General features: G+C 42.2%; 2 protein-coding genes and 1 non-coding gene across 6 annotated transcripts; 2 read left to right on the top strand and 1 right to left on the bottom strand.

Moving 5' to 3' along the window:
- Window positions 1-235: 235 nt before the first annotated feature.
- On the top strand, window positions 236-12,082 carry smug1 (single-strand-selective monofunctional uracil-DNA glycosylase 1). 3 transcript variants are annotated; one of them, XM_023832719.2, is made up of 6 exons: window positions 236-316; window positions 1,535-1,829; window positions 3,417-3,824; window positions 5,203-5,338; window positions 7,868-8,075; window positions 11,907-12,082. In XM_023832719.2, exons 1-5 carry the CDS (start codon window positions 294-296, stop codon window positions 8,053-8,055), a joined length of 1,050 nt encoding a protein of 349 aa, XP_023688487.1. In that variant the 5' UTR covers window positions 236-293; the 3' UTR covers window positions 8,056-8,075; window positions 11,907-12,082. The 3 variants fall into 3 exon arrangements, with proteins under 3 accessions (XP_023688487.1, XP_023688502.1, XP_023688512.1); XM_023832734.2 differs by lacking the exons at window positions 5,203-5,338; window positions 11,907-12,082; XM_023832744.1 differs by lacking the exons at window positions 5,203-5,338; window positions 7,868-8,075; window positions 11,907-12,082 and having other exon boundaries at window positions 3,417-5,082.
- Window positions 12,083-13,184: 1,102 nt separating this feature from the next.
- hoxc1a (homeobox C1a) lies at window positions 13,185-25,222 on the bottom strand. 2 transcript variants are annotated; one of them, XM_023832705.2, is made up of 3 exons: window positions 23,806-25,222; window positions 20,601-20,833; window positions 13,185-14,736 (listed from the first exon to the last, which is right to left on the bottom strand). In XM_023832705.2, exons 1-3 carry the CDS (start codon window positions 24,440-24,442, stop codon window positions 14,662-14,664), a joined length of 945 nt encoding a protein of 314 aa, XP_023688473.2. In that variant the 5' UTR covers window positions 24,443-25,222; the 3' UTR covers window positions 13,185-14,661. The 2 variants fall into 2 exon arrangements, with proteins under 2 accessions (XP_023688473.2, XP_023688466.2); XM_023832698.2 differs by lacking the exon at window positions 13,185-14,736 and having other exon boundaries at window positions 19,591-20,833.
- On the top strand, window positions 14,616-14,709 carry trnar-ucu (transfer RNA arginine (anticodon UCU)). The gene is made up of 2 exons: window positions 14,616-14,652; window positions 14,674-14,709. It is a non-coding gene; the product is annotated as a tRNA-Arg (tRNA).
- Window positions 25,223-25,265: the final 43 nt, after the last annotated feature.

Below are 25,265 nucleotides of genomic sequence, written 5' to 3'. Positions count from 1 at the left end.
TATTTTCTGCACGCAGCACATCTTAGTGACACACTGAGTAATTGCGCTCTTATAATTGTATTTAATGCAAAATTAAACTACTCAGTTCGTTTCAAGCCGTCTGCCAGCGAAGGATATGGTTACAGTGTCGCTAAGGTTGCCCGAATCGTACGGTCAGTACACCGATAGGGGGCGCTGCCTGCCCGAAACAAGGAGCGCCTGGCTGATGCGCATGATGGGATATGTAGTCTATCTATGAACTACACGCCCCACAATGCAAGGGCCGCTTTGTTGCCGGAAAGCCCTAGACCAAGATGCACGAAAGCAATGTGGAGAGGTAGGCTGTGGTGGTATTTAAATTGGTAACATGGAGAAAAGCCGACCTTTCACGATGCATTAGTGCTCAATTTACCCTCGCTGGTTTATTGTCAATGATGAGGTTTTTGTGCCGGATGAACCGTGCGGGTTTCAACCGTGGCTGTTGACACTCCATCCGCGGTCCATTCTCGTTAAAATAAATCATTGAACTGCATTGAGGAACTAAACCATTTGGGAAGATGGGTGTTTAATTGGGACGTAAACAATACGCGAAAAAGTTCGGTTTCATCGACACAGAAATGGAGAAAAGGTTTGATATACAAATAGGTTCTATATTTAGATGTAGACGAAAATGCTCCAAAGTTATGGGGATTTACTACTGAGCAACGAGGTTCTCTATAATGTAATATAATTTATTCTGAATTTCTTTTTATTTTTTAGCTAAATAAATTGTTGAACCTGATCGAGATTATGTGGACTGACTGGAAAGAAGAATTGTCGATTTAACAGAAACGCACCCATACCGATAGGCTATTTATATTTTGCACGGTAGTGTAACATTTTGCAGCCGTTTTCGTCATTTTATTGGATTTAGATTGAAAAGCAGTTTGAGTTTGTTTTACATGTAAATCTGGCATGATTAGTTACGTACACTAGTTCCGATAGCGTGTCAGGCAGAGAACGTATCGTACAGTACGTATTCAGCCTCATTTTAACCACATTTTTACAGTGCAATTTAAATCATTAAACAACCAGCAGAGGAGCTGGAGGTTTCTTTTATATTAATAATACCGCTCTATATTAAAACGGATGTGGCCGTCACACAACTTACTCTCAGTCCTCAGTGCACATTGCACCCCTGGTTTAAACATATACTTGAGTTTTATGGATACTAGTGGCCAAGGGGAATAAAATACAGGTGACTTCAAAGGAGTAACATAAGGCTGCAAACGGTGATTAACTGGTGCGTTGTGTTTTAGTCAAAAAACAGCTTCAGGCTGGGCAGCGTATGGTTTTTGCCTTGGCCTCTGAAATGTTTTGATACGATTGAAAAAATTAAGATAATCTCATCGCGACTCAAATTTTGAGTCCTGCAATTCTTATTTTTACATTAAAATTTATAAAACACGAAAATACATAAAATAGACAAAATGTAGTGTCAGCGAAAAGTTATGTGTGAGTAAAATAAAAATTGAACTACAATTTTTAAAAATATTTCTTGTACTGCTATCTGCAGCTCACCGGCTAAAGATGGCCGTGTGGATGCGGCAGCGGAGATGCAGGCGAGGGGTGGTATACAGCCCTCGGCGCCGGATGGTTCGGACGTGGGGTCACACTTCCTGCAGGTGGAGCTGGAGCTGAACGTCCGGCTGAGGCAGCTGACGTTTCCGGAGCCGGTCCAGTACACGTACAACCCCCTGGAATACGCGTGGAACACGCACTGCAACTACGTCAGCGCCTACTGCCACGGCAACCAGAGCGTCCTGTTCTTGGGCATGAATCCAGGGCCCTTCGGAATGGCACAGACCGGGGTGAGGCAGTGCACTGTCCGCCTGGCAGCCCCAATCTTCTCTTATGCAAGCGGCGGCTGGCTGCCCCCTCCAGCGCTCATTTCGGAAAGGCACACATGCAACACAGAGAGCTGAGTTGGGACAGGAGAACACGAGCCTGCTCATTTTCATTGACAGATCACACACACACACACAGACACACACAGAGGCCCACGTGTGCTGTACAGCCCTGGCCAAAGAGTTCAAAGGTTGTTAGATCAGCAAAACAAATGAGTCAATAAAAGGACTTGGATTGGTCCCGAGCGACGAATCCATCTCCGCCATGACTGACAGGTCTGTCGATGACTTCAGGTGAAGTAATACTGTGGCATTTGGGAGATTGGGGGGGGGGGGGTGGGGGTTGATGACAGCAACAGAAGTAGTGTATTATGGTTAAAAGGAGTGGTTCCCTCCAGGGTGTGTGGCATGATGTCAATTCCTCTGATGCTTCCTGTCAATCAAGGCCAGGACCAATTAGAAGTAGAATTAATAATGTAAGAGGAGGGGGAAAAATAGTCTGACTTCTGCACTTACTTTATACAGTTATCCAGGGGCAAGCTGATGTCTTTCTTTGCTGCTCTCAGTTCCCTTGCCTGTAAGGCTGAATTCCCAACGCAAACGAGAAAATGCGAAAATGTGGAAAACAAACCCCAACTTTGCTCTTAGTTTCTGAAGGCGAATAGTGTTATTACCGCTACATTAAATATATTCCATATCATTTTGGTCATATGGTATGTTTCTGTAAAATGTGTGGCTGGTTGGTCTGTCCTGTGAAGTCTGTCAGTAAATGTTTTCTCTCTCTGGGTTGTTTAATTTTCCTTGTGCTGGTCTCCTGGGTGGACCGTATGGATGGATGGATTTTCAGAACATTCCCCCAGATGTATGCTCAGAATTGTTAAAATTTACATTCCTGACAAGCGGCCTTGTTTTGTGGCATCGGTCCAGTTCAGCGTTTCAGTTCATTTGTCCAGCAAAATCTCCGTTTCCTTCAAGGGAGCAAACATTTAAGGACATAAATACATGACAGGGGAATAGGAGGAAGGAATGGAGATTATATTTGGGGGCATGAGTTTAATACAACAGTGGAGAGGAATAAAAACTAAATTCCACTGTTTTGGCATCGGAAAACACAATGGGAAACATAACAAACATTGGGGTCAGGCTTCAGGGGAAACACAGATATTCATTTTATAAGATCCATAGTAAGACCCAGATGAATATCCTGACTTTTCATTGCTCTGTCTTTCATACTTCAACCTGCCATTCATAATTAATATTGAACAATGACATTCAAGTATTATATAAATTTTCATTAAATACTATGACACTAATCATTTCCATGTATTGGAAAATTATTCAAAATTTACAGAGTATCTTTTACTAGCTTTTAAGACATCTACACAGTATACTATGTTCATCCTTAAAACATTATGTTTAGTAAAACATTTGTAAAACGATCTTGTTGGGAGTGAACTAACTGAATAGTTGTCACATAATTTTATGATCAGAATTTGTCATAATGATCTCATCTGATGATCCCCCTTTGTGTCACATTCTTCTGCAATCTAGGTCCCTTTTGGGGAAGTGAGCTCTGTCCGTGATTGGCTGAAAATCTCTGGAGAGGTGGGCCGTCCGCCTGAGGAGCACCCGAAGAGGCGAATCACGGGGCTGTCTTGCGCACGGAGTGAAGTGAGCGGAGCTCGGTTCTGGGGACTGTTCCGTAAACTGTGCGGGGAGCCTCACGTGTTCTTCAAACACTGTTTTGTGCACAACCTGTGTCCCCTGATGTTTGTGAGCGGCAGTGGCAAAAACCTGACACCGCCCGAGCTGCCGGCCGCGGTGCGTGACGCCCTTCTGGCCCGGTGTGATGACGCCCTATGCCAGGTGGTGCGGGTGCTGGGTGTCGCCACGGTGATCGGCGTGGGGAAGGTCGCCGAGCAGCGTGCCAGGCGAGCGCTAGCGGCCGCTGGCCTGCAGGTACGTGTTGTGGGACTCATGCACCCCTCACCCCGTAACCCCACGGCTAACAGGAACTGGGAGGGCGTGGCCATAGCCAGGTTAGCAGAATTGGACATCATGAAGCTGCTTACTCCATAGCGCCCTCTATTTGCGTGGAAGACTCAATCACTCAAATGCTGCTGGAGTCCTATCTAATTGGAGAAAGCCATTATGGGAATTGCACCCTAGAGCCAGTATCTCCATGCTCCTTTTAGTCTGTACTCTGTGGGAGGACTTACAGGTTCCATCCTTTGTTACTGCTCCCGCCATGAGTTGGTGTTGAGTGTCTTGGCTGCACCTTTACATCCCGGAACATCATGTCAACAGATCTGCAAACTTATTGGGATCAGACCTAAAACCGTGGTCATTTCCAGCAAATCACAAAACAAGTCTGTGGGGGCCTAATTTCTGTTTGGGTCTTCAGCATATCAGCCTACCTCAAGGACACTTTGTAGACACGATGGAGCTAGTTAGCAAACATGCTACGTTCATTTTCAAAGAGTAGTTTCTTTGCTCTTACTTATATGGAGAGGAATTCCTCCCAAAAAAGCTGTTTAGGTTTTTTTCATCCATACAGTTCAAAAGGAAACTGTATTGAACCTCTGTAAAAAACGATTTATACGTCTGCAAACTGTCTTTCTGCCCTTACTGGCACCATTCACATTCACTCATGCTTGTCCTGTCGAGATGTGTTCAGCGTTAAAACGACCAACCTTTTTGTGGTACCGGAACGTGAACGGTGCTATTAACCTTTGGGATTTCTGATCCTTGTCTTTGGTTCTCTCAAATGTCTAAGAAAGGGGAAGAAAAGGAGGCACCATCTGAATGTTGTGCTTCTCGTACCAGGAAAACTAGTGAGAAAGTGATCATTTTATTAGTTGTTAGAAGTAAACATTGGGTGTCAATTCTTATTACACAGGGCATAAAAAGGAAAAAGAAACAACAGCGTATTTGTGGTTTAATAAAAATCCAACATGCGCTGTAGATGGAAAGAAAAAAAAAACATTGCATATAAATTAGACCAATTCATCTCCAGCCAGGCAGGTAGGCAACACTAAAGATAAAAGCACTGGACAGTAAATAGCATTATAATCCTTTGTTTCACAATAGATGTTTCTGTTTTCAGCCCAGGTATTTTTTTCTGTGGGTCAACCATCTGCATGGGCTTAATAAAGGATGCTGCAATATGTGCTGTATTTACAATGGATGCATTAAAACGATTTTACTATATGCTAAAGATGTCGATTGATGTGTTTTGTTTTGGGGGGAGTTAAAATCGTCTGAATTTAATTGAGTCACTTGTGCAGTGCTCTGTTGTGTGTTTTCCCCTTGTTGGTGCATTTTCTGCTGGTTTAAGCCTGGAAGAATGAAGGAAACGGGGACAAAGGGCTTAGCGAGGCCGAGAGCCGCGTGCGTGAGTGTCCTCTCTGGCGGCACGCAGGCCCCAGCGCTCCAGACGATGAGGTGCAGCGGCAGCCGGCTCTCCCAGGCAGGTCTGGCGGGCATGCGATGAAGCGGGACTATCTGCAGCCAAGCCCCCCAACCCCACCCCCGCCCCCCAGTACCCCTCACGGCACTGCAGACAAACACAGCCAAGCCTCAGTAATGACTCCCATTGCTCTCTGTGCCGCGTTATTAATTAGTTCAATGATCCTTGCCGACGGGACCCGGACTGTGAGTTAGAATCCCCGCCATCGCCCCCACCCCAGCAGCAAAACACGCCCGGCCGCTTTGGCGGCCCCAGAGCTTGGGGAGACGGGCTCGGCGTCGCTGCCGCGGGACGCTGTCCCGCTAGCAGGGAGGGCAATGGCCTGAGACGTCGGAGTCCTGGGCGTCCGGGGCGGGGTCCTGGGCGGAGCCTGTAGTCTCTGCACGGGTCGCTGGCTACGCCGGCCTTGCGGCAGGAAAACGCTGCGTGCAGCACAGCGGTTACATCGCTCATGCTTCTGTCATCGCCGTCTTTGCGACACGGGAGAGCTGAGCTGTGCCACGCGATCATCAGAATAAAAAAGGCAAAGGAAAGAGCAGATAATTCAGCCGTTTTCCACATCGGTACTAATTATGGCTGATAGATTATGTTTTTTTATATACAGAGTAAATATAGACATGCACACAAATACATGGGGACAGATAAACAAGCAGACATGAGTGTCTGAAAACAGCCAGCTCTGTGTTAATAAGGCAGCCTGTCTTTGTACAGCGGTATGCAGTGGCATATGGCGAAGCCAGTTTTTCCTCTACCAGCTTCCTTGTCCTCTGTGAGGTCAGCGGGAGGTGACCTCTGACCCCTGAAGTCGCAGACACACACTGGCGTTTCCGGTAATCTGACCCCTCCCCTCCTTGGCCAGGTGCCTCTGCCCAGCCTGGCACAGTGTGCGGATCTGCCGCTCGGAGCTCAGAGCAGCTAACGAGAGAATGGGCAGAGCAGCTCGGGTCCGGCCCAGCCGGCCTTGGCAGGCACTGTGGAACACGGGCGTCCGGACGCCTGCCCACATTTCCATGGCGACAACTGGGCACGGAGTAATTATTGATTAGGTGGCAGGTGACCTGCCGATGACCCTGAGCTGCGCACGAGTAAAGGACGGGGAGTTTGGGGGCACCACCTGCCTGTCAGAGCCATCAATACTGTGATGAATGGAGGCGACGGTTATTAAGGCAGAATTAGAGCAGAGAGGGGGCTCGGGGGGGTTGCGGGGTGTGTGTGTGTGTGTGCGCGTGTGGTGGGGGGGGGGGCTGATAAATGATGGTGCAAGCAGTTCCTCTGTGGAGACTAGGGAGCTGGATGGTACAGATCTGGTATTATTGCTCTTTATTATTTTGAAGGGTCCCCATGACATCAGGGAACAGAGAGGTGCTTAAGGTAGGGCCAATATTCTACATCGCGACCCCCTCTTCCATACGCGTTAGGGCAGATCTGTCTCTTTGTGTTCGCCGGTCGCTCCTTTTGATCGCAACCTGGGAAAAACCCTCCACGAACGCTTACACAGTTTCCTTTATAAAAACATGATTTCCTCGGATTTGTTTTCCGGTAATGAAAACTCATTAACTTAAAATATTTTTATTCAGGGTAACAAAAAAAAAAAAAACAAGCTAAATGAGGAAATACCTGGAGGCAAAAATCTGGAGAAAAATGCGACGAAACGTAACGGTCATGCTAAGAAATATTTTAATGCGAACAAGCTTAGGAAAATGAATCTTTTGGGTTGTTTTTAAAACGTTTTCTCATTAGGAGATAAAAATGTAAGGGAGGTAATGATGTACCTTCTAAAGGTGGAAGTGGTACAAATAGATGCGTTTTGGGGATTCATTAATAAAAACTCCGGTGCAGAGCTGGATCCGGCATGAATACAAATGGGGCTCCGGGAAGCAGGTAAATTATGGTATTTTTGAGCTGTGAATTGTACTAATCACCTCCTCGTTTTTTTTTCACCTGGCAGTCTATTCATTGGTATTTTCGTTAACGTCACTGCCAGCTCCCAACTGCACTGTTTTCATCACACCGCAGGGATCATTTACCATGGAAACCAGCCACCCAAACCAATCCCCTTCCATTCCCTGTCATCCTCGTCCTCACATATCTGCCTGTATTCCAGAGCTCCCATCTGGTGCTGTTAAATTGTATGTTTTTGCACCATTTTCCTGGGGAAAAAAAAAAAGTGGCACATTTCAGGTTTCGGGCATGGATTTTAATTTCTGCCTCGGCATATGATTGATGTGTGTACCTAATCCCTTTGCATGGCATATAGTCTAAATCATTTATATTTAATTTCTCAACACTAGCTCAATAATAAGGTTCAGACAGAGAGGGCCTTTTCCGTACCAGTGGTTATTACTATAATGTCATAGTTCATGACCTGCATTGCTACTAACTAAATTTTCAATTATTCTTCACAATTAGTATTTCAAAATCTGCATGCTGTGTGAGTCTGTCTATTTAACTGGCCTCTTTTAACCTCTTTTGGGGGCCTAGTGTTGCTCAGCACTTCTCTGTTGCTAGAGTGAAGCTGCCTTATTTTCGCCAGGGAGAGCGGTTACGCTCCGCCGTAGCGACGGTGCGACCTGCTTGTGTCACCTCTGCTGGCGGCTGGGGGAGCTGTCATCCTCGGAGACGTCTCTCCTCCAGACAGCTGTACACGGTCATTCCCATTCATCTGCTTTGTGTTCAGTGAGCCACTTCTCGCCGGGATGCAGTAGGCGTGACGCTTCATGAAGCACACACTTGCTGGTCAGGTAATAATGTGCACCTGCTTGTTAACATGCACTCCCTACTCCTGCAAAGCGTATGGCTGAATTCCACACGTACAGGATACACACCGAGATGAGAGCTTCAGTGTCTTTTTGATATAAGTGATTTTGAATGTGACTGTGGGTGCCAGATGTGTTGGTTCAGACATCTGACACGCTGCAGTGCTGCTGTTTCCAGACCATGGCCAGCATGGTGGGACTGTTTCCATACACCTCCAAAGGCTGGGGGTTCGAGTCCTGCCTTAGGTCTGTGTGGGTGGAGCCTGCATGTCCTCCCCGTGTTACCTGGTTTACCTCTGGGGACTCTGCTTTCTCCCACACATCAAAGACATCCAGTTAAGCTAATTGGCATCTCTGTATTGCCATAGTGTGTGATTGCGTGTGTGAGTGTGTGCATGGAGGTGCCCTGTGATGGACTGCCGTCCTGTTCGGGGTGTAGCCCAGCCTTTTGTCCTATGCTGCCTGACTCAAGCCCCCCTCCCCTTATGAACATGACCAGGGTAAGTAGTTAGAAGATGGATGGATGGTACAATAACACCTTGTTAATGAGAGAGGTCAGGGGGGAACGGCCAGATTCATTAAATGTAACAGGAAGGCCACAAGTATAGAATTCTCACCTCAGAAGAACAGTAGTGTGCAGAATGGCTTCAACATACAACATACCTTTGGAGTAGTTCTAGAGGAAAAAGTAGGTTCTACCTGGTACCAACTAGGTGTACCTAATAAAGTGGCCATTGAGCTAGTTTGAGCTGCTATTTTATCTATAAAGGAAAGTGAAAGTAATTAACTTAATAAACAGCTAAAATTTAGTGACTTTTATTGACAGAGTTACAAATGCACACACATATACACCACCTGTATGTATTCCTTCATGATTGGAAAATTTTGTCTGTGTGAGTGTGTGTGTATATATATATATATATATATATATATACATACACACACACATATAATATTTTATAGATTATATCAGCTTACCATAAAAGATCTGATTAAACCATCACTGCATCTGTGCCTATGGATAAGGTGCCAACATAGTGTGGCTTTCCTAAATGTAGACCATGAGATTTGGCCTATATATTTATGTATATTTGTCCGTTGGCCCATATTTTTCCCCAGATATCTACTTGACACTCTTAATTCACAACAGATTTCAAGGTGACTATTAATTGCACGTTTGATAAGGTTGCATGTGTGATGAATGCGGTAGTTCGTCTCGCCCAGACAATAAGAGATAAATGAACGGGCGCCCATTCAGCTGAATCACGTGTCCGTGGTACGCAGAGAATGCAGAACAAAGACCCGGGAGTCCGTCTGCCGGTTCGCCGAGGTCTCAGCCCGGTGATCAGGAAGCGCTTCCAGATTAATTGATTGCCCACCTTTTTTCCTTTTTAAACAACATCGCTGCAGTCTTTAAACTGCCCCGACGTGTCGTTTTGTGCCGTAGTCGATCAGTCACGCAGACGCGCTCAGAGGTGTGCTCCCGCGCAGCCTTTTGTACGCGTGCTATCTCTGACGAACACGCGCAGACCCAGGCCGTATATCCTCGCCCATCCTCACTGCCACGTATCCCCCACTTCAAAAAAAAAAAACGCTGCTCCAATGAATTAAAGGAAGGAGGTAAAAATGACAGCAGGGTTTATTGACTAAACATTACCCTGACATTATCGGATGATAGGAGATTTATTTATGAGCTGCCCGTAAAGACAGCGGGCCTGAATTATGTGTGAACCGGCTGAGGCACAAAATCCCTGCGAGGGACTGATACCGGCCGGAGCAGCAAACGGAGGTGGAAGAGCCGAATTCACGGACCCCATTCCTGGCGATGCTCAAACCCATGTTTCTAAATGAATTAGTAAGTGAAATCAGCTCAGATCAAAGGAACCAGCTCTGGTTGCTGGACATTAATGTGTCAGCGTCTGAAAATGATTTGTTTACATTTTTGGAAGAGACATATTTAAGGGATAAATGCAACGCCATTTGTAGAGGTCTATGTTTGCTTTTCATGCTCATTCTGCAGTTTACTAAATATTATGATTAATGGCTGCCTGTGATCTGCGATCGCCGAAGGCCACGGACAAAGGTATTAACATGCTGTGATCTGCCAGAGCTTTCATAAGGGTAAGCATACATAATCTGAAGTATGACCCTACAAATAGAATAAGTGTGTATTTTTTTTTCTCCTCATATGTGCATCCCTCCTGCCCCCAATCCATCTTTCTTAGGGCTCAACTAGGTCAACAAACAAAAAGAAATTATGCTGGGCAGCTGCCATTAGAGAGTGGGTAATTAGAGTGTGGTGTGGACAGCTTCGTTCTAAATAGGCAGTAAAAGCCTCTTCCATCATGCCATGCAGATGACACCTTCCAACCACGGTGCTGAAGATGACCTGAGGGGAAGGCACAGCCTTATGTGGAAATTTAATTGACCGGATTGGCTAGTAACAAGCTTTTTTTTTTTTTAATTCGCTGGGGTCAGCCATTCAGCGAGGATGACCGGCCGATGACCTTGGAGCGCTTGACGTATGAGCAGGTTTGGGTCACTTCTTGCTGCTACGGAGAGAACGATGGGATCCAGAGGGCAGGCGGGAGCTTAAATATGAGGAGCGGGGAGAGGGAGAACGGGAAGCGGGCGTGGATTTGAAACAACGGCCACCTCGATGTAAGAAAGGAAGAGGATACTTCCAATAAAGTCGACAACAACATCTGTTTTTCAATGATTGCTTATCGCCCTGTATAGAGTGCATTCACGTGCCAAAGGCAGCTGTGAGTCAATGATCCACCTGTGCAGCACAACTCTGGACGTGAACATGGGGAGAACATGCAGATGCCTCTCACACACAGCTGGTGCCAGATTCAAGCCCCCAACCCCCCCGCCCCCGAGCCACTGTGCCTCCTCTTGAGAAAACGTCCTTCTTTGAAATCCTCGGTGGAGGCAAGCTTGGGAAGGTCATGCTGCTTGTGCAGTGAATAGGAGGTTAAGTTCATGAACTGGGCTTTTATTCAGCCTGGGGGCCAATGGCAGGCCAGGGCACAAAGACCTATGTGGCAGACAGAGCACTGGAGAATTCTACCTCTATCTCCCATTTCTGTTTCTCTCCCTCTCTTTCTCTCCCTCTTTCTCTCACTTGCTCTCTCCCTCTCTTTCTTCCTCTCTCTCTCTCGCCCTCTCTTTCTCGTTCTCTCTTTCTCTCTCTCCCTCCCCCCCACATTCTCTGCCTCTGCCCTTTGCAGATGCCTGATGCAGGGTCATTATGACAGTCTCCTCCAGGGTGGATCGAGAGTTCACCTTGAATAAGAAATCAGAGCTCTGTTGTGCTTATTTAAGTACTCAGTGCATCGGCCAGTATGTGGAGATCTTCAGGATGACAACTTAATTGAAACTGATATATATATATATAAACTAAGGATAGTTATTCAGTCCTCACACAACAAAAGACACTTGAATAACATGGATTCCTTGTTGAGAATTTCGACCCGCAGTGCGGCAACTGAAACTAGTGTGATCCTTCTTTGACGGGGGAAGCGTCTAGGGCATTATACTGCAGCATCAGCGGCCGGAGACAGCATTTACTTTTGGCTCCGCCTCCTCATCAGTCCGCCGGGGGGGGGGGAGCTTATACGAAGCAATCGATTCATGACACACAGGTCAAACTTGGAGACTGCAGGTCACTAAACAGTCATTTTGCTCATCTTATCATTTAACACAATTAAAACTCTTTGGTAAGAATGAATAACAATCATTTTTTAAGTCTTCATAAATGTCTCCAGCCAGCCCTTCCTATGTCTGACCTCTTGCTTTTTTATGTCCAAGCAGAATTACCCTGCAGCTGGAGTTGCTGATTACAGCTGTTTGCTTGACACACAGAAATATGCTGAGGCCACAAGATGTCAGCTAGCATCCCCTGTTAGGTGAAGAGAACCAGCTTCAAGCAGACACTCTTACTTCTGCTGCCCCAAAGTCTAGTTGTGTTTTTTTTTTTTTTTTTAATGAATATTTCCCTGAAGGCATCCTATTTAATGTTATTGAATTATTCCACTTCATGTTGTCGAAGTTCATAATAATATTAATAATATGTTCATCAATAATAATGGGAGGCATCAGTAAATAAGAATGTAAAGCCCAATGGAAATGCTATTATAAATGCATGAAATAAATTTCATTATGCATAATTAATATGTCTTGTGTGTATGAGTCTTCTTCCCACTAATGCGCCCGTTTCTTTTGCAGCAGACGGGATAGGAAGCATCTTTGTACGTGGGAGAGGCTGCACCCCCACGCACCTGCATGCATTTCAGCTGCAGAGGTCATCCGCTGACTTACAGAGAAGCTCAAACGTGTCACAGAACTGAAAACAACGCCTTAAGCGCATGCCAAAGAGAGCCATGTTGGTTCTAAGGATCTAAGACAAATGTGAGGTTTGTTTTCTCTTTGTTTAGCTTCGCTCAGTAAACAGCCTGTTGTGAATACAGTTGGTCCACCCAGCAAGACTGTGATGCTGCGCACTGTGTTAAATCGCAGCGCCATCCAGCAGCCCGTCAAAAGGAACAACTCACCATACAACCATAGCAGCATTTTTTATTTTTTTTTGCTATTTCTCCCCCAAAACTGCTCAATCCAATAAAAAGCCATTTTCTCACATGCTTTCCCCACACAATCCCAGGAGGGGTGATGACCACCATAACTCCTGATGTTTCTGCTGTCAGTCACCCTCTTCTTTATGCTCCACAGGTTGCGGCCAACGCCGACTGGTTTATCACACCTGTAGGGCAGCTGTGTTACAAACATAATCCTTTACCATCCAGACAAAACTGCGCTGTGGGCCAGGGAGAGAGCTGCTGCCCAGCAAGGACATCAGAACCCAGGCCAAAGCCATGGTCTCTGGGCATCTTCAGCACATGCTCAGTGCAGCACAGTGCCACCCCAACCCAGAACCATGGCATCAATCCAGCACTTACAAGCTTATAAATTTTGTTTAGCTTTGGCTTCAGGTTCTGATTTAATCATTGTATCTGATCTGTGGTTCTATCCGTCCTGCACATTTGCACCTTTCAGAGGATATTGGGGTAATGAAAAAATGCAGTACACAATAAAAATATTTGATCGTGGCTTTATTTCTGAAACAATATATCATTCATTTGATCAAATTTAGGGTACAACACAACATTAATGTTGCTATTTTGTCATATGATCATAACTGTCTAGTATAGGAGTATAGTTTAAAGGCAATAGACTGTCACCTCATCTTCAAACTGGCCATATATTTGTACTAGACCAAAAATTAACACAGGTTTACATTTCTACATGAGGATTAATGCATATATTTTAATCTTTACTAGCAAGAACAGAAAAATCAACAAAGATAAAATTTATTGTCTAGGGTCACTGGCCTCACTAATATAATAAACTTTTGCTTTGAGATTCTATGAGGATGGAATAACACTCACTGAATTTTCACATGTAACCTACAGACAGCCCCATTCAGGTAATTTCTGATGCCACATTACCTGTACATACAAAAACCTAATGCTTTAATGCTCACTCTACTGCTGAACATGACGACGGCTGACTCGTGTAAATGCACTGCACTGAGTACTTTGTGATTAACTGTGATTCAGTGCATAGTTATGATGATGGATATTTGTGCAACGTAAATTTTAAAAGTGCATAGAAAATGCAGCCAGAAATCTAAAGTAAACAGAACGGCAAAATGAAAAGAAAAATCGGTGCTGAATCATTAGATCAGAAAATAGGCGGAAACTGCTGATGCTGACAAGGTGCAGCGTAGCGCGAGCAGTACGGCGATGGCCGTCCGGGAGACTCTGTGCGAGGACCGCAGAGGATGATGGGACAGGCCTCCTGAAAAACCAATCCAGCTTTGCACTTCATTACAAAGGCCGATCGCATTGTTAGCCCAAGTCTCCAGTGTCCTTCACCTATTCCACTGCTTTCACAAGATTGCAGATTACTTTGCCGTATTATCGCACAGTTACAGTGACAGTATTGACTCTCATTGCCTTGCCTAAATCATCTTTTTCGTGTTAGCAATTTGCTTTTATTTATCCACAAATCCCATTCCTGGAAATTTTCAGCATCTTGTTGGCTTGTTGTAATCAATTATATCATTGGCCTTATAAATATAGCCTTTTTATTAGGCTAAATTTTTACTTGAAATTGCCATCGCAATAGAGCAATAGGAATATGGGGTTTGAAGCCGTAATCAGGGTTATACTATATTTTGTTTAGGAGACCTGCAAGTCACAGGCACCTCATGCTGATTTCAGGATTGGGTGACACCCCTCAGTAGGTTTCTTTGCCTTTTGTAATGTGACTTATTGCCCCTGCAGTATAACCCAGCATACCAGATGACATTAAAGAATATATCTAAGCATCAATATTAACCCAGTACTTACTATCTTAATTTTAATGTCTGATTTTGGTATTATTTACTATTACGAAGATTTCTCAATATAAATATACCGGTATACCACCGGACAGTCCATCAAGACCGCCTTTGAAGCGCGCGGCTCTGTAGCGCAATGGATAGCGCATTGGACTTCTAGTCTCGTCACTATGAGAAGTGATTCAAAGGTTGTGGGTTCGAGTCCCACCAGAGTCGAAATTTTTCGGCGCATTCAACAAAAACCTGTGAAAAATATAGAAGAAATGTGTCAATTATACATGCATCTCAAATACACAACATGTAAGGCATACTAACCTAATATCTGGAACTACGGTGTCGCAATTCCATCCGGTAACGTAATTATTGGAAAATTGCCTTACTGTCGGCCTGTTTAGCCAGAGTGTCTTAAATATAATCAATAAATATTATTAAAGGTGTAGTCCCGCAACACAGAATTAAAACACACGCCGATATTCAAAAAAATGTTGTAAAACCGTGTAACATATACACGCTAGTTACCCCATTATTTGACGTATGAGTTTTTAAAACTGAGAGAAGCGCCTTTGATTAGGTTGGTTATTCTGTTCTGAACAAACATCCACTAAATATGTGCCGAAATGAACAACCCCATTTTCCAAAACACCGAAAACCCGAACGCAAAAGCGAAAGATAACCATGTGCCCAGGGCAGCGTGCTCGTTCTTGAGAGGCGTGAGAGTGCACGACTGGGCATCAGTGGAGCGCGTTTGCGGTCTGCTTTATGGTTGCCGATCTTTATATGGACACTTCCGCATAATCATGTGTTCTTTCTAATCGTATTATAATATTTTATATTATTATAATTCTATTATTACAAGTAACGCATAGAAATTATTGTCCCGTTGCAGCAAAACATTTTTGTGAATTCCAGAATAAACCTTTGCCGGTTTGTGAATATTTTTATTGGCTCTTTGGCTCTATAAGAATGCCAATGCGTGTATGTAAATTGCCAAATTGCCTAGCGCTTCATGGTTAGAATGAACAAACCATTTAATTAACTCCAGTCTTCTTTAATATATCCTTTTTAGCCATAAATACCATGTATGTATGCACTTTTGAGAAACTCGAAAATTATTAAGATTATTCATTTAATAGTTGTGTAACTTTTTGTTGTACAAAACTAATCGGATAGCACTATTGACACCTGGTGCCTGGTACACGTGCTTCGAGGTGCAAGTGATTAGATGTCTAATAGAGTGCATTTTCTTTGATATGACGTGAGTCATTACGCTGGGCGTCACGCAAATATGTATGACACATATCAGACAGTGTCCGGAGTAGTTCGTAAACTTGTTTCATCTTAATATGAAACATCTTAATATGTTTTTGCCATAGGCTATTCGATATAAGGTTCTCAAACTGCAGGGTACCACTAGGTCTAGTGGATAGCGGAATGTTGTTCAGGTGTACTCTATAATATGATGTTTATTATATTTTATATTTTGACTAGCCGTTTTGCGTCTTTTTAAATGTTGGATTAAACTATTTAAATGCATTTATTCTTTGATTTTGGTATTCGAATGAATATAATGATACCTGTTGTATTATCAATAATTGTCTGTGACTATGCTGTGAAAAGAAATGCATTTATTAGGGCATCTGTTCGTAGGTTTAGTGAACATTCGCACAAAAGGGCTTTTCTGTTGGAACAATCAATAATACACTTCGGCCCGGAAACGCAGCCTCAGCATCCCTTCGATTCGCTGGCCGGAGAGGTCTGCCGTCAGTGTTGACAGGCGCACGCTTGAAAATTATGCTTAATCCTTCATTTCAAGAGAGCAGCAGAAGGGCAGCGTCCAGGATTAGAGGGACAAATATCCTCTAATTTGTTTGTAAATGCAAGACACCGAACATCATACGTGCACAGTATCATTAAACCATGATAATTAGATAGCCTGCAAAAAAACCGTTAGCAGTTCGACCAGCTCAGATCATGCAATCTAACCCCCCCTCAAAAAGGTTTAATTATTAGAAATAATTATTACGTCAAATAGCCTACTGTAAATGGTAGGTCAGCAGAAAATGCAACAAATAGATCAATTTCAAATAAGTGATATTCCATTGTTTGTTTTATGAAATGTCTCCCTTTAACAATAAATATAAAACATACATTCAGTCAATGGCCGTAATGTATATACGGCTGTCACAATCCTTCATACCGGCCTTTTATATCGATAGATTCGGACCCGAGCCAGTGTGTCTGTGAGTAAATTACCCCCCTTCCGTAGAAATCTACATTTTAACAAATGGAAATTATAAGATTAATTTGAGGGAAATAGATTTTTTTGATTTGGCTTACACGTGCACGTGCGCTAAATTTCACAAAATATTCTACAAAAATAGCGAAACGCAACATTCAGAAATCAAACAATCAAGCAGCAGTTTTCATTAATTACACTAACTAAAATGGCATGAAGATTTTGATTAGTTTTATGACTCGGAGACACCTGTTTATGTCACCATTAAGATGGTTTACAGGTGTAAAAGTCGTATTTTAGTCAAGTTTGTTTTAATATACAAACGTAGAGATACATCAGTCATGCAAGCAGTCCATTTCACGTGAATTTGGCAGTTTTAAGTCTCAAAAATACTGGAACGATGTAGGCAGTTGATAGAAAGAGAATGCAGCAGTCGCGGAATTTTGTGCAAATGAACACGGACTCTTGATTCACCGAGAGCCAGTGACCGGGTCAGCCTTTTCCCAAGACGAGTCAGAGGTGAAGAGGTGAAAGTTGAACTAGGGAGCGAATTGCATTTGTTAGTCTGATAAGGCGCGTGCATTGTGAGCTTTGAAGGTTTAAAATCCACCTGCCAAAATACATTTAATTATGCAATCACGGTGCATTAATTTGAAAATTACCTAGGCAAACTTAATACATAATAATTTCTTGGAATACTTATTCTTTGGCGAATGTGAGTTTATTTCATGTTCTTTGTCGCTTCTAAAATAGTTCCTATCATTAATACTATGTACGCATATATAATTTGTGATAAATTCCCAACTGGTAAAAATGCATAAAAATAAATAAAATAAAATAAAAAAAGAATTAAAAGATGATTTTCACCACCATTTTCCATTACAACATCGAGTCTGGTTACATTTCATTAATAGATTTGATATTGTGTTTAATTCTGTTGCTGCTTAGCATTTTCAGTCAGACTTAGGATTTCACTTGGCGGGCAAACAGGAAAATTCGACGAATAAGGAAAAAATGTTGTCAACAGTGTTTTGCTGATATCATTATACGGAAAGTAATCCGCACTGCTCCTTAGCCGTAACCCATGGAATTACAAAAAAAACAATGTATTTAATATTTCCATGCATGACTTTTCGTAAACCTACTTTGGCCAAACTGCTCCAAAGTTTTAAAGGTCCGGGGTGTTTAAAATAACTCTCTTAAAATTATCACTTGCGCTTACTTTTCAGTATCTTATATTCTTTGCATTTCATAGGGAGACACAAAAAACAAGCCTACAACTTAATACTGTAATAATACACAAGTGAAAATGTGAATATTTTATTTTATTCTCGATGAGAAACTAAATTTAAATGAGATTCATTTATTAAACATGGCCGTAGACGGAATGATAGCATGAGAAAAACCTTGGTTGCATTGCATTGTATTACAATTATTTCTTTTGAGAAATCCGAATTTATCAACGAAACCTGCGCTGCACCGCGCTTTCTGCATATTAGATCTATAGTACTAGCTGCTTTACATTGCGTAGCAAACAACATATAGGCCTACCGGCTACCAATGCTACTTTTTGAGTGGCTAACCTTTAATTTGCCGTGTTATATTGCATACCTGTTAGTTTGTGCAGTAAACCGCTATGTGCCTTCAACACAAAATAAAATTTCATTGTGTATTAAACGACAATGAATGATAATATATAGCCTTTACATAGTCTAACTTTATCGCAGTCAGATTTATTATACAAAACTGTAACAGTAAATCGTGTTTATGTAACCAGCATGCCTTGGACAGCGCTGAATTTAAAATGCCACTTTGTTGTTACAAAACTCTTACTGTAAATAACGTGGGAATTAACCCACAGTCCTTCGCAGGTGTAAATAAAATTACATATTTTACCATGCCAGGTAAAAATTTATAGATATATGTAAGTATAGCCTATGTATCGCGCATGGACAAGAGGTTTGTGTCTTTTGCAGAGAGTGTAGGTACAATGTATACTACATTAAAATATATATATATTACAAAATCGGTAGTACTATGATGGAGGACGAATCCAATCAATATTGGATTACAGTACATCGTCATTGATATAGCAATGCTCATTAAATACAACACAACAATAGCTGCGACATCAGAAGACTTATCTGATTTGGTGATGGCTATGAAGGCCCTTTTTGCTTCGGTATGCGAGTTATTTCGCTTATAAAGTATAAAACGTTTTGACAACTGAACTGCAAGACAAAAGAATCTTTATAAAACTTCTTATTAACGCAGCCGACAAATATATTACACGCGAGCAAAATTCACTGTAAGAATTTAATATTGACGCTACAGCACGAGCCTGATTCAATAAATGTACAGCGGAAGACTAGCTGCTACATAAATGTAATATTCGGTTATTTGGAGCTTTTTCATTGTACCTGCAAGATTTTAGAACTTAAATTGCGTGAATCATTCGCCAAGAATTTCAACCGCGGATAAATTAACCCGTACAGGCAGAGAGTTTAAATATATTGTTTTTCAAAGCTTTTAATTTCTTTAGTCTTTCAGAATGACAGAATTAACTACCGATGGTAATAAAACAGCAAGTATGTATCACCGCAATTCAATTTCAAGGAACTTTAACGTCGCTCTGAATTTAATTAAAGAAGTCAGATATTCGCGTAATGCAATCCATGGTGTACTGCAGTCGACAGTGTATGAAGAAGCCAAATACGGTATTTACAGAAATCTCCATAAAGTGAATGTTCGTATTATGTAGGCCTATACGGTTAAAAAATAAAATGAAATACAACTGGAAAACTAATTCGTCAGAAATAAAAGAATGACAGTTTTTATCCAAAAATACCAAAATGAATCAATTTCATGCATAGAATTGTTTTATTATGTTTAACAGTAGCAAGTATTTCAGTTTCGTAGCTCTTAATTTTGTATATTTATTTATGATAAAATAGTTGTGTGTATTTGTGCAAGACTAAATTCACTGTCGAGCCTCAATGACCTGAAAATAAAGATCATGAAAAGCCTTTTTAATTTAGTCTTTTTCTAAAGTTCCACACAGAAGTGAAAATCAACCGCTGAACAAACACAAGACTGACACAGAAAGAATAACATGTCGATGCGCAAAAACTAAATTGTACACCATTCAGCATTGAAAGGAATACAAATGTAAATGACAGATGGCGCGTACAGAGTCACTTCGTGAAGCGGACAGAGTTTAAGTGAGTAAGTCTCTGTGTTTTGCTTCAGAGCGACAAGGCTAGTTCTGGATCAAGTGAAATAAGAATATAATAAATCCGCATGTTAGCATTCAGGAAATGACTGGACACAGCATTACAGCGCTCGATTCCTGCGGAAGGATGTTGCACTAATAGAGACAAGTCGAACTTTGGCTACGATTCTCTTTAACTCAACAACTTGACTCAGCCTAGAAATCTAAGTGCAAACTGTTCTTAATTAAGGTAGTCAAATGTAATAAATTATTGTACAATTTAATTACGGTGTTTCCATAACTCATATTTTCTCTTAATGATCTTTAACAGCATTCATATAACAAAATCGTCCTAAATAAATAGAATTAAATAATACAACTATTTACATGTGTGCAGTTATGATTATAATAAAATCAAGGAGTGCAATCAACGCCAGTTTTCCAGCAGACCTCCGTTTGTAAAGGAGACAATCCTGCAAGGATGTCCTTTGATAAAGGTTTGCTTGGAGGAGGGGAGGGGGCCGGAGAGGGAACATTGTCCGGCTTATCAATACCACAGACATCCTGGCTACTGTTCGAGGACGGCCAGAACCCAAGCAGGCGGCCTTCTTTCTCCCTTTTCTTTTGTTTCATCCGTCTGTTTTGAAACCAAATCTTTACCTGCGTTTCGTTAAGTTGCATGGCGTTGGCGATCTCCACCCGCCTCGCGCGGGTAAGGTATTTGTTAAAGTGGAATTCCTTCTCCAATTCCGTTAACTGTTTGGTGGTGAAGCTGGTCCTCGGCGCCCCGCTGGCATTTAGTCCATCCTGAGTGATGCTCTTGCCGTGGTCACTTTTGGTACCGAGGCTCAGGCCAAAACACCTCGTTCCGCCGACCTCCGTCAGAGGTTTTACTGTAACGGAAATCACAATTTAGGGTAAATCAATGCATTACATATATGACCGATGCGTAAACAATTTAAGGAAAAAGAAAAAAAAAAACACCCACACTAAGAATAACGCTGGCAAGGAGTGTAGATAAATATGACAAGAGCGCGAGATGAATACGAACATAGCACCAGGGTCATAAGAGAAATTACACTATTATGGGCAAGTTCAGTCCATGAATGACAATCAGGAATATAAAGAAGCAATGGGCTCATCAGTTTAAGTGAGAAAATATGATATTTGTGGTTAACAAATCCAAACCCGTGAACCTGTAGTAACTACATTAAATGAATCACAACTGTGTATAACAGCTTCAGTCATTCGAACCAAGGCTTCTTGTGGGACAATGGGGAACGAAATAGCACGCCCATGAATTCGCATCATGACGTGGCGTATTATGGTGAATTACTCGTTTTAGCTGGTTTATTAGTCTAAGTCATAAGATCAACTCGATTTATTGACTTTTTACATTTAAGATAGTGTAGGCCATGCAAGCAATTTGCTTCAACTGAATTAGGTACTCCGTGATTTTCTCGTTTTTGGTGTTGATTAAACTGAAGCGCAACATCAGAAAACTCTGGTATTTTAATACCAGTAATGAGTGTATCGTGCAGGACGCAACGGAAGAAGCTGCGGCAAGACAAACCGTCATCAGTTACACCCGAATAAAGCGTGTCATTAACTGACATGAACAATGCGTTTCAATACCGGAAATATTTCTTTTCAAATAGGAAGCAGTAAAAAAATAAACATGTCATAAAATATAAATGTTTTGCAGGTTGGCTAATAGTACATGAGATATACGTTTCATTTATTCTTGAGAAAAAGTACCAAAAAACAAAAATTAAAACTTATAGGCCTATAATATCATTTGACGGCATGTCTACACATTTAAAATATGAGCAAATACACAAACATTGATTTATATAGTCAATAGGCCTAGTTTCCTATATATAGTCTACCTATGATAGGTATATAACCGAACAAGTGACATGAAACAGTAGGCGGCTATAAAATTAAACCAATCACAACAGAGATCCCTGCTTCAGCGGTCGTGGCACTTGTTGTCTAACGCTGTTCAAACTCTTGACTCTCCGTAAGCAGTAGGATCATATCGTCTATACATAATCTCTTAAAATATCTTAATCAATATAATACATGTTTGCTCTTTATATCGTATTTATACTTTCAAATTAAATAGTACACTGCAGCGGGCACAGCCACTAGCAACCCACCCGAGACTGCATATTAAACAGGCTTGGGAACCCTTAATAGGGACATTAAACGCTCAGGTACGACTCATTGTTATTGTAGGCCTACACTTCAGTTCTACCTTCCGCCCTCCATTTTGTAGACCAGGAAATAAGTCGTTTATAATGGGCTGTCATAACATCCAGCATGTGACTGAACAGGTGTTGCCAAAATTTCGTTGCGGGAGATTAATAGGGCAACGCTGCTTTCATTCCTAATAATACAGTTTGGGAACTATATCCGGGCTCTTTAGAACTGTGCACCTGTTACCTTATTCGTCGGGCGCAATTGTGTGTGTGTTTGTGTGGAGGGAGGGGCGCTTCTATTTCCCACAGCACTGATCTGTGCCCCTATTAAACATGACATTCAGATTTCTGCACGCCATATATAACAAAATAACTACAAGACACCGAACATCTCAACATTAACAATACAGAGACCGAAATTATCATGTTAATTTACCATTTACGCTCAAACAGGTAATCAAAAATGTAATAATGGCATATTTACAAAATAGTGTATACCTCAGGTGGGGAAAACGTCAAGGTAAATATTTAGTGACGAAACGCGGGGAAAAGGGACAACTATCGACAGACTTTGGGTCATACATCTGGACTCCATCCCATAGTCATTCAGCTACTGTCAAGATATAATTGAAGAACTGCGCGCTGGGAATACACGAGTACAGGGAAAGTAATGCGTCTGAATCAATCCTATAGCAATAGTAGGAGATACTGCGCCAGGTTGTGTAGCCTACTCCTTTCAGAAATATCATTTAAATTCAAGAGACATAAGCTAAGTCTCATGATCAGTTGGTAAACAGAGATCAGTTTGTTGCTAACTGACAAAAACACAGAAACAGTAACTTCCAAAATCCGATTCAAAGACTTAAGTACAAGATTTAGCCTAAGTGACCCCTTTTCCTTGCTAATAACGTTTTCAATCGTTTTGTACCTCTTTTTCACTGTGCTTACTCGAGAGCTTGGTGCATTTATGAATGAAACCGTTTTTATTTCTTCAAACAGTTACTTTAAATGAACCCAATAGAAGTCAAACTTCAAGTGAAAGTAGTGACGAAAGATAAACGATTGTGTCGGGATTTATTTTCTCTGAGATCCTCTTGATACCTTTCTGACAGGGCCCGAACTAAGGCCTTGGTCACCAGCACTCAGGAGATTTGTAAGTAGGCTAGCTAAAATGCATTGTTATTGAATCTGAAAATAGCGTGAAGAATACATTTGATCAGCTTTAAATGTAATCCTTGAGTGAATCACATTTGATATTGAAACCCTAAATGTGCTGACATTACAAGAAACAGAATTTAAAGTATATTGCCTTTCTGCTTTAATTAAGAGAAAGGTCTTGGTTAAGGAAAAAGATCAGTGTATCTTTTTCCCAAATTACTCACCGTTACAAAATCAGCCTCCGTTTATTCTCAATTCCGCCCATTTTGGCTCCAAGCTGGCGAATCCATTATATGCATGTGCGCAAAAGTGGGGAATTTTAAGAGTGAAGCAATACCAGTACACCAAAAGCCCATGTGTGTATGTTTGGACTTTGTGTCTTAAGGTACTACGTGTCATGTATGACAACACATTTCATCGACACAATTCTTGTTAATCTCTAGTGCAATCGTGATAAACAACAATAAACTACTTCATGAGAAAGTGGCCGTTTTTGAACTCACCTGTCCTGGGTTGATTTCGCTTTACTTTCATCCACTGGAATGTTTTGCTGATGTAACGGTTTTCATGAAGCGGGCTGACACGGTCCTGGTGAAAACTATCCTTAACTGTCAAGGGAATCTTTGTTCCCTCCTGAGAACAGACCTGAGAGTTTGAGTCAAGCAATTCCGGCGCGAAGTCTAGCCCAGAAAAGCTTGCTGGAATTTCCTTAGCCAAATGCAATCTGTGTCCACTTACGTCCAACTCGGGAAAATTAGAGTGAACGGCGGGGTTAGAATAATGGAAGTAAGTCGAAGGGGAGGGGTAGCTCTGATCTTGCGAGAAGGTGCGTGTAGTAGCGCTCCCGGTACTGAAGGGTAGTTGAAGGCTCTCGGACTGCAAGGTGTTGGTAGTATAGGAAAAGCTGTACTGATGAGCGGAGGTCGGGGCGGGAGTAGGGGTGGCGTGGTGAAATTCTGAAACTTGTTGTTGCACGGGGAATTCGGTGCCAACCAGATGGTTTTCTTCTGCGTTACAACAAATTAAATTTTGACTTGCTCTTTGATCCATGCTGTGCAGCTTGACCTCCGCTGGGAAGTAAACTCTAGCACATTGAGTGCTGCTGTCCCCGCTGCACAGTAAGTCTCGGTACGAATTCATTTTCCTTGCCGCTTTAGCATCCTTACGGCTGTCCTTCTATTCGACACTTAATGGAATACATTCACTGGGCCGGGATAACAGTCGAAGAGGAAACAAATATTGCCAAGAAATTCGATCCGTAATTTAAGATGACGTGCCCTCTTAGCTTTGGCCAATGGCATTCTGCGCCCCCTTACCCGGCCCGCCCTCTCCATTTACAGCGAAAAGGAATACTTTGATAAACCATTCCCAAGTGGCTTGTAGGTTAAATAACTTACTATGGTAACAACAACTGAGCTCCAAGTAACAATAAATAGGCTGTGACCGCACCTTTATTGCCCCGTGAAAGACTCATTTAATTTGGAAACGCGTATTTGAATTCCGTGCCCAGTGGACCTTGCGTCTGCGTTTTTTTTCTCGCATCCACATAAGCAAAAAGTCACTATCGGTCACACACAGATGGGTTTACAAGGGTAAGTGACGCCAAACCTTAATCTAAGGATTTGTTTGTAAACACAAAGACGTGAGGTAGAAACTTGCCCAACACATTTTAGTGGAAAACTAGGAAGCGCACTCGTGTAAAACGTTTGTCAATATTTATTTGCGCACCCTTAAGTTATGCGTGCGCATTCACCCCATTGATCTGATTGGCTGACCACTCTTCACCAGCGAGGATTATGAATCTCGTTTCTGACACTGGCTTTTAATGTCAAACACCAAAAAAACTGTAATATAAACAAAACTGAATATGCAACACCACCGCGATGAACAAAGAATGAGAAGCACAATAAATATTTAAATATCTCATTTGATGATAATAAAAAAAAACTCTATGCGGACGTCA

This window comes from Paramormyrops kingsleyae, chromosome 8 (genome assembly GCF_048594095.1).
Source record: "Paramormyrops kingsleyae isolate MSU_618 chromosome 8, PKINGS_0.4, whole genome shotgun sequence".
NCBI classification, from domain to species: domain Eukaryota; kingdom Metazoa; phylum Chordata; class Actinopteri; order Osteoglossiformes; family Mormyridae; genus Paramormyrops; species Paramormyrops kingsleyae.
Note: the sequence above shows the minus strand (reverse complement) of the source record. Positions and strands in the feature narration are given on the sequence as shown.

Bases quoted from the DNA above. Each gene is read 5' to 3' on its own strand.
- smug1 (XM_023832719.2), top strand. From the start codon at position 294: ATGCACGAAAGCAATGTGGAGAG. The intron at 317-1,534 runs GTAGGCTGTGGT...TGCTATCTGCAG, and splicing joins CACGAAAGCAATGTGGAGAG to CTCACCGGCTAAAGATGGCC. The intron at 1,830-3,416 runs GTGAGGCAGTGC...TCTGCAATCTAG, and splicing joins TCGGAATGGCACAGACCGGG to GTCCCTTTTGGGGAAGTGAG.
- hoxc1a (XM_023832698.2), bottom strand. From the start codon at position 24,442: ATGAATTCGTACCGAGACTTACTGTGCAGCGGGGACAGCAGCACTCAA. The intron at 20,834-23,805 runs GTGAGTTCAAAA...TTTCCGTTACAG, and splicing joins GCGAAATCAACCCAGGACAG to TAAAACCTCTGACGGAGGTC.